This window comes from Oncorhynchus mykiss, chromosome 1 (genome assembly GCF_057628025.1).
Source record: "Oncorhynchus mykiss isolate SJ-2025 chromosome 1, ASM5762802v1, whole genome shotgun sequence".
NCBI classification, from domain to species: domain Eukaryota; kingdom Metazoa; phylum Chordata; class Actinopteri; order Salmoniformes; family Salmonidae; genus Oncorhynchus; species Oncorhynchus mykiss.
Window position 1 is genome coordinate 13,771,151 of NC_143022.1, and position 8,932 is coordinate 13,780,082.

At 43.7% G+C, this 8,932-nt stretch overlaps 1 protein-coding gene across 2 annotated transcripts in view; it reads right to left on the minus strand.

Annotated features, from left to right (window-relative positions):
* LOC110525281 (E3 ubiquitin-protein ligase RNF220) overlaps positions 1-8,250 on the minus strand; it is a 43,179-nt gene extending 34,929 nt beyond the window's left edge. The window contains exons 1-2 of one of the 2 annotated variants that reach the window (XM_090243422.1): positions 8,038-8,250; positions 5,829-6,492 (exon numbers count right to left, since the gene is read on the minus strand). In XM_090243422.1, the coding sequence (XP_090099548.1) occupies positions 5,829-6,471 (643 nt within the window). In that variant the 5' untranslated portion in view covers positions 6,472-6,492; positions 8,038-8,250. The remainder of the gene's footprint in view (positions 1-5,828; positions 6,493-8,037) is intronic. The other variant, XM_036942817.2, reaches the window with a different exon arrangement.
* Positions 8,251-8,932: the final 682 nt, after the last annotated feature.

Below are 8,932 nucleotides of genomic sequence, written 5' to 3' on the forward strand. Positions count from 1 at the left end.
GTCAGAAAGTTACTTTTTGGACCTTAAAGCCCAAACATTCAGGAGATGCTCAAAGTTGACCCACATCGCATACCCCACTGTACCATGATACATTGTGTTGTGTTGCAACATCCATGTCTTCATCACTGGAAAAGATAAAAGGTTTAGATTGGTAGCATTTTAAAGCTTACAAACAGGGTTTCCTATATGTTTTATTTTACCTTCACTCAACTAGACAAGTAAGAACAAATTCTTATTTTCAATGATAGCCGAGGAACAGTGGGTTAACTGCTTTGATCAGGGGCAGAACAACAGATTTTTACCTTGTCGGCTTGGGGATTCAATCTTGCGACCTTTACGTTACAAGTCCAAAGCTCTAACCACTAGGCTACCTCCTCCCAGCTGCCCACTGCACTGAGGCTAGGTAACACGGTCACCACCGATAAATCCATGATTATCGAAAACTTCAACAAGCATTTCTCAACGGCTGGCCATGCCTTCCCCATGGCTACTCCAAATTCGGCCAACAGCTCCGCCCTCCCCGCAGCTACTCGCCCAAGTCTCTCCAGGTTCTCCTTTACCCAAATCCAGATAGCAGATGTTCTGAAAGAGCTGCAAAACCTGGACCCGTACAAATCAGCTGGGCTTGACAATCTGGACTCTCTATTTCTGAAACTATCCGCCACCATTGTTGCAAACCCTATAACCAGCCTGTTCAACCTCTCATATCGTCTGAGATCCCCAAAGATTGGAAAGCTGCCACAGTCATCCCCCTCTTCAAAGGGGTCGAAACCCTGGACCCAAACTGTTACAGACCTATCCATCCTGCCCTGCCTATCTAAGGTCTTCGAAAGCCAAGTCAACAAACAGGTCACTGACCATCTCAAATCCCACCGTACCTTCTCCGCTGTGCAATCTGGTTTCCGAGCCGGTCACGGGTGCACCTCAGCCACGCTCAAGGTACTAAACGATATCATAACCGCCATCGATAAAAGACAGTACTGTGCAGCCGTCTTCAACGACCTTGCCAAGGCTTTCAACTCTGTCAATCACCATATTCTTATCAGCAGACTCAGTAGCCTCGGTTTTTCTGATGACTGCCTTGCCTGGTTCACCAACTACTTTGCAGACAGAGTTCAGTGTGTCAAATCGGAGGGCATGCTGTCCGGTCCTCTGGCAGTCTCTATGGGGGTGCCACAGAGTTCAATTCTCAGGCAGACTCTTTTCTCTGTATATACAGTGCCTTGCGAAAGTATTCGGCCCCCTTGAACTTTGCGACCTTTTGCCACATTTCAGGCTTCAAACATAAAGATATAAAACTGTATTTTTTTGTGAAGAATCAACAACAAGTGGGACACAACCATGAAGTGGAACGACATTTATTGGATATTTCAAACTTTTTTAACAAATCAAAAACTGAAAAATTGGGCGTGCAAAATTATTCAGCCCCCTTAAGTTAATACTTTGTAGCGCCACCTTTTGCTGCGATTACAGCTGTTAGTCGCTTGGGGTATGTCTCTATCAGTTTTGCACATCGAGAGACTGAAATTTTTTCCCATTCCTCCTTGCAAAACAGCTCGAGCTCAGTGAGGTTGGATGGAGAGCATTTGTGAACAGCAATTTTCAGTTCTTTCCACAGATTCTCAATTGGATTCAGGTCTGGACTTTGACTTGGCCATTCTAACACCTGGATATGTTTATTTTTGAACCATTCCATTGTAGATTTTGCTTTATGTTTTGGATCATTGTCTTGTTGGAAGACAAATCTCCGTCCCAGTCTCAGGTCTTTTGCAGACTCCATCAGGTTTTCTTCCAGAATGGTCCTGTATTTGGCTCCATCCATCTTCCCATCAATTTTAACCATCTTCCCTGTCCCTGCTGAAGAAAAGCAGGCCCAAACCATGATGCTGTCACCACCATGTTTGACAGTGGGGGATGGTGTGTTCAGCTGTGCTGCTTTTACGCCAAACATAACGTTTTGCATTGTTGCCAAAAAGTTCAATTTTGGTTTCATCTGACCAGAGCACCTTCTTCCACATGTTTGGTGTGTCTCCCAGGTGGCTTGTGGCAAACTTTAAACGACACATTTTATGGATATCTTTAAGAAATGGCTTTCTTCTTGCCACTCTTCCATAAAGGCCAGATTTGTGCAATATACGACTGATTGTTGTCCTATGGACAGAGTCTCCCACCTCAGCTGTAGATCTCTGCAGTTCATCCAGAGTGATCATGGGCCTCTTGGCTGCATCTCTGATCAGTCTTCTCCTTGTATGAGCTGAAAGTTTAGAGGGACGGCCAGGTCTTGGTAGATTTGCAGTGGTCTGATACTCCTTCCATTTCAATATTATCGCTTGCACAGTGCTCCTTGGGATGTTTAAAGCTTGGGAAATCTTTTTGTATCCAAATCCGGCTTTAAACGTCTTCACTACAGTATTTCGGACCTGCCTGGTGTGTCCCTTGTTCTTCATGATGCTCTCTGCGCTTTTAACGGACCTCTGAGACTATCACAGTGCAGGTGCATTTATACGGAGACTTGATTACACACAGGTGGATTGTATTTATCATCATTAGTCATTTAGGTCAACATTGGATCATTCAGAGATCCTCACTGAACTTCTGGAGAGAGTTTGCTGCACTGAAAGTAAAGGGGCTGAATAATTTTGCACGCCCAATTTTTCAGTTTTTGATTTGTTAAAAAAGTTTGAAATATCCAATAAATGTCGTTCCACTTCATGATTGTGTCCCACTTGTTGTTGATTCTTCACAAAAAAATACAGTTTTATATCTTTATGTTTGAAGCCTGAAATGTGGCAAAAGGTCGCAAAGTTCAAGGGGGCCGAATACTTTCGCAAGGCACTGTATCAATGATGTTGCTCTTGCTGCGGGCGATTCCCTGATCCACCTCTACGCAGACGACACCATTCTGTATACTTCCGGCCCGTCCTTGGACACTGTGCTATCTAACCTCCAAACGAGCTTCAATGCCATACAACACTCCTTCCATGGCCTCCAACTGCTCTTAAACTCTAGTAAAACCAAATGCATGCTTTTCAACCGTTCGCTGCCTGCACCCGCACGCCCGACTAGCATCACCACCCTGGATGGTTCCGACCTAGAATACGTGGACATCTATAAGTACCTAGGTGTCTGGCTAGACTGTAAACTCTCCTTCCAAACTCATATCAAACATCTCCAATCTAAAATCAAATCTAGAAACGGCTTTCTATTCCACAACAAAGCCTCCTTCACTCACGCCGCCAAACTTACCCTAGTAAAACTGACTATCCTACCGATCCTCGACTTCGGCGATGTTATCTACAAAATAGCTTCCAATACTCTACTCAGCAAACTGGATGCAGTTTATCACAGTGCCATCCGTTTTGTTACTAAAGCACCTTATACCAGTGCGACCTGTATGCTCTAGTCGGCTGGCCCTCGCTACATATTTGTCGCCAGACCCACTGGCTCCAGGTCATCTACAAGTCCATGCTAGGTAAAGCTCCGCCTTATCTCAGTTCACTGGTCACGATGGCAACACCCACCCGTAGCACGCGCTCCAGCAGGTGTATCTCACTGATCATCCCTAAAGCCAACACCCCATTTGGTCGCCTTTCGTTCCAGTTCTCTGCTGCCTGTGACTGGAACGAATTGCAAAAATCGCTGAAGTTGGAGACTTTGATCTCCCTCACCAACTTCATCTGCTATCTGAGCAGCTAACCGATCGCTGCAGCTGTACATAGTCTATCGGTAAATAGCCCACCCAATTTTACCTACCTCATCCCCATACTGTTTATATTTATTTACTTTTCTGCTCTTTTGCACACCAATATCTCTACCTGTACATGACCATCTGATCATTTATCACTCCAGTGTTAATCTGCAAAATTTTAATTATTCGCCTACCTCCTCATGCCTTTTGCACACAATGTATATAGACTCTTTTTTCTACTGTGTTATTGACTTGTTAATTGTTTACTCCATGTGTAACTCTGTGTTGTCTGTTCACACTGCTATGCTTTATCTTGGCCAGGTCGCAGTTGCAAATGAGAACTTGTTCTCAACTAGCCTACCTGGTTAAATAAAGGTGAAATAAAAATAAATATAATTTATTGATAGAATATAGAGGGACAAAGAATGCCTGTGAACACACTTGGTGTTTTGTAGTGTGTTTTGTGATGTATGGGTCGTGCTTTATGGGTCATAGGGTATGGGTTGCGCAATATGGGTCATTTGAGTCGTGTGGTATGGGTCGTGAGGTATGGATCATGCTGTATGGGTCGAACATGTCCATGTATGGTGTCATGTATTATCATGAATGATCATACCGAGGTTTTCTACGTAGCAACCAAATAGTTTCATCCCCGTACGTTTTGAAGCTTAACACCGTTAGTCAGTCAAGAGGAACCAAATATCAGACTTTAGAAAAGTGCTGGCCGCTCAACTGCATCAAAGCCCTGAGTTTGCCTGAGCTTCAATCTAATTGGATAAAAAAGGAAACTCTGCTTCTAAACACTCAGAGTACATTTTTCCAGAACTTTGAGCTACATAGCACCACCCACTTTTGGTTCGGCAGCCCTATTCCATGCCCCCTGTCCATCCATGCCTGTATTTTCATCAAATTATTCTGTTTGGAGGTAATATGAGCACAGATACACACACACACACAGGAGTGCACACTCGCTTGCGTAATGAACACATACACAAACACACTCACAGGTTGTCGCTCTCGTAATAAGCCTATAAACACACTCACACACACCTGTTTGGCATCTTCCCTTTCCTGTCACTGTTAGGTTTCATTATTGGGATTCCTGCCTGTCATTCACCCGACGGCATTTCAAAACCAGGAAGTTCCACAAAACCAGACACAATCCGTTTATTTTGTTAAGACAAGGCATCCCAGCTCCAGGCCTTGATGTGGGATGAAAAGTATCTTTGTTATATGGATATCACAGCTCTCAGCTCCCCCTTCTCTCATTGTCATTATTTTCAACATGGCCCTCCCCTGATCTACCGAGGATTGTGGGCCCTCTCTCTCTGGGGAATTTCATCTGTCAGGCACCACCTTGGCGGCCGTGCGGGGGTTAGTTTTCCCATCATACCTTGTGCTGGAGTGTCTGCCTTCCTTCCCACTCTTTGGAGGTGGAGGCAAGATGAGGGCAGGCGAGCGCCGTTGTGCCCCCGCGCCGTCGGGCAATTATCCTCTAGCGTAATGAGGAGCAGCTCTCGCCCCGTCGCTCTGACTGACACCTCTCTCCTTCATGTTGTCAACACAACAGATGGCTCATGATTGCGTGGGTGGCCATATTGAGTTGAGGATGTAATTTGTGGAGCTGAGAGCTGCGTCATTTCTCGACGCATGGCTGCCTTGCTCGCTCTGTCACCTCGTTATCTCTGAATAGGGTGTTTCTCACTCAAACTTCCCCTCCTCTTATGTTTGTCTTCCACCTTATTGAAAAACTATACATTCAGTGGTAGTACTAATGGTAATCCGTGACCAATTACCAGAAACATGGACGAGTGGCCATTTTTTGTCAGCTCATGTCAAGTCCAAGAGAGTGTCACATTCTTTGCACACGCAGGAAAAGATTTGGGTTAAGATTGTCAAAGAGTAGAAAGGACACAGTCCATAAAGACACACATTAAAAATTCAAGATGTAGGCCTTCCATAACTGTCAATGATTTCATTGATTGTACTGAAACCATGGATTTTAAGAAAGCATACAATTCTTGCTAGCCTGGTATGAGGATTTTTCTGCGTGTCTTTAAATCACACTGTATTACTGCCACTATATTACCACCCATGTAGATATGCTTGGAGAAGTATATACAAAGAGGAGGATACTCACAGTGTTCTTTACGGTCCTCAGGACTAGACGAGGCCTCTCTGTTCGACAGCAGCCCAGACACCGTAAACAACTTCCTCCCAGAATCCTTGGCGGCCTTGAGTGATCCCGGTGAGCCAGAGAGGAAACACCCTCCTCCAAAATCATACTCCTTCCCCTCAGAATCTGTGTAGCAGCCCTTGAGTCTCTTAGCAGGGGTGAAGGCTGACTGATAACCCCTGGTCTCCCTCTCTTCCCTCTCTTCAGGCGGGGAGGAGAAGGGTCGGAAGACCCCTACCCCAATGTGGTTGAGCATCCCCAGGGAAGGGCAGTCCAGGTTGTTGGGGTGAAACTGGAACTGGGGATGGAGGTGGAGCAGGGAGGCAGGGAAGTCTCTGGCAGGGAAGGAGCCGTGGCCGGAGATAGGCCCCTGACGGTTGTACATGGAGGCAAATGTGTAGGAGCCGGAGGGGAAGGGGAGGTCCTTCTCAAAGATTGGGGCCCTGAAGGACCTCGGGGCCTGGCAGGGGACGGAGGCCTGGCAGGGGACGGAGGCATCACGGCCTGTCTTGGCTGTGGAGGCCAGCACCATCAGGGTTGGGGACGCCAGGGGACCGGGCAGGTAGGAGGAGCTGTCCATCTTGAAGGTGGGCCAGTGGAGGTCCATCCAATCAACTCCTCGCTGTCCCTAAAGCGAGAGGGGACTGGTCAATAGGGGATGGGCTTAGTAATGGCGTGGTTTGGAGACAGATGAGGTTGATGCTGAATGACTTCACTGTGAGTCCACCCTCAGAGTGTTAAGCCAGTAACCGAAATGTCACTGGTTCAGACGAAAATCTGTCGATGGGGCCTTGAGCAAGGCACTTAATAATTGCTCTGCTAAATGTACAGTAAATGTAAGACATCTTGATAAAATATTATTGTCAGAAATGAGGGTGATATAAGAAAGAGATACGGGGGATGAAAGAGAACTGTGACACAATTAACTAATGCAAAAGTGAAATAATAACTTAACCAAAAATAAGACATTTTCATAAGGAATGTGCAATCTGGACAGAAAATTATGTTAAGAATGGTAACACACTTTCATAATCTAAGTAACTAAATTGGGAAAGGAAAAGCTGCGCTGATTTGTATTAGTAACTGAGAATGTGCTGTTAAATTAAATTGAAAGTTACATTTAAAAAAACATACAAACATACAATAGAAAATAAAGTACAACGCATATATTTCCATGTACTTGACATTTCGTTTTATCAAATAGATATTTGGGTGAATATCATTTTTTTGTGTGGTCTGCATAAAACGTTAAAATAATCCCAATATGGGCGTCTAATTCTAAATTGTAAACGTACAGATCTTGAAGAGGATTATAAAACGAATCGTTTCTGTTTCCTCAATGTTAAATTTTCTGAAATTAACCTATTTATAGGCTACAAATGATCAATTAAAAATGATGTTCCTTTACAGGTTTGGTTATGAAAGAGATCGTTTTGCTATTGATCGTCTACACTTAGTGAACTATGATAGATATATTCGATTTTTTTTTTACATATGAATGTGCAAATTAAAACTTGTGTTCAACAAAAAAACAATCACATGAAAGAGGTCGCATGTCTACTGCGTTCTCTCGCCCCAAGTGACTTTTTTTAAACACTACTCAGTCTAGCAAAATCTACTATTGTGTACCTTAGCAGCGCTTCCCTTCCTCGTTGTTTTACTACTCGGTACTCACTCTAATGTGAGAGCGTAATAACATCCCTTAGACTCCCTGCAATAGATTTTTTTTTCAGTTTTGTTTATTTGATGTATTATATAGGTCTATTTAGACTTAACACGCCAGGCCTATATATTAGAAACATTTCAAGCCATCCCATGTGTTTGATATATCCCAGAGATGACACACCTTACGCAACTGGTCAACTAATCATCAAGGCCTTGATTAGGTGAATCTGGCGAGATAGTTCAGGGCAACAACAAAATTGTGAAACGTCTCGGGGTCCCCAAATGAGCGGTTTAAGAACAACGTAAGAAGTTGGACAATGGAATTCCCAAACATCTTGAAAAGTAGGCTATTCAAATGTAAAACAAACCCTAATTTGCGAGTAAAAAAATCATAAAAAGCGTAGCAGTCTTCAAGAGCAAATACCTGATAAAATATTTATCCAGATAATTCTAAAAAATATATATATTAATAGGATATTGCATATAGGGCTAGACGTAGGCTACTTACCGAGTTAAAGCGTAGTAATTGACCTTTGTTAACTGCACAAAGAACACTTTCTCAAGTTAAGATGTCAGAGATCGTTGGCACCTTAAAAAAACACGCGCTTGCGATTCTGTCCAAGTATAGTGCGGTATTTGTCACGTGGACGGACCAATTATAATTGTAACAGAGGAGGTGGTGAATTTGTGAGGTTAAAGCGAAGCTGGTTCAGGCTGTTGTGGCTACTGCTGCTGCTGCTCAGATGCTTGTTCACGCTTCGAGTGATGATCCCCTCTCTTAGCTCTCTTAGCCTACCTTTCCCCTCAGAGTCACTCTCCCCGAAGAGGGTCTGTGAGCTACATTTAGAGCGTTCAATCTGTTATCCTCAGTGCTAGCCTCTATCCTGAACAACAACAACAAACATTATACTAAAATGTGATTAAGCCATATCCAGCTGCTTTAAAAAATAATGTACCTCTGGCAAAGGCACAAATAAGTAACATACATTGCCATTTAAATTCTGATAACATGCTTTAGTCCTGATTGTAAACTTGGGGTCTTTTTATACCCAAAACACAGATGTTCTGGCATAGATATTGTCTCACTTCAACTCAACATTGAGATTTTACATTTGGCATTGTTTCTTTCCATAAAATAAACGGCACTTTTTGTAATGGCAGTGTAATGAACTACTAGGCTACCGAAGTTTAAAGGTAACAGTATAGGCTGGGGACTGAGGAAAGGGGATAACCTTGAAAAGGACCAACACTGGACAGTACAAGGCACAGGCTTAATAACATGCCTAATGGGGTCAGTCTCACATGTGACGGAAAGCTTTATAAAATGTGAAGTGCTTGGGACTGAGTTGTCTTCCATTCCTCTGTTCAGTAGAGAATTGCTTAGGTTGATGGCCATGTCCTGT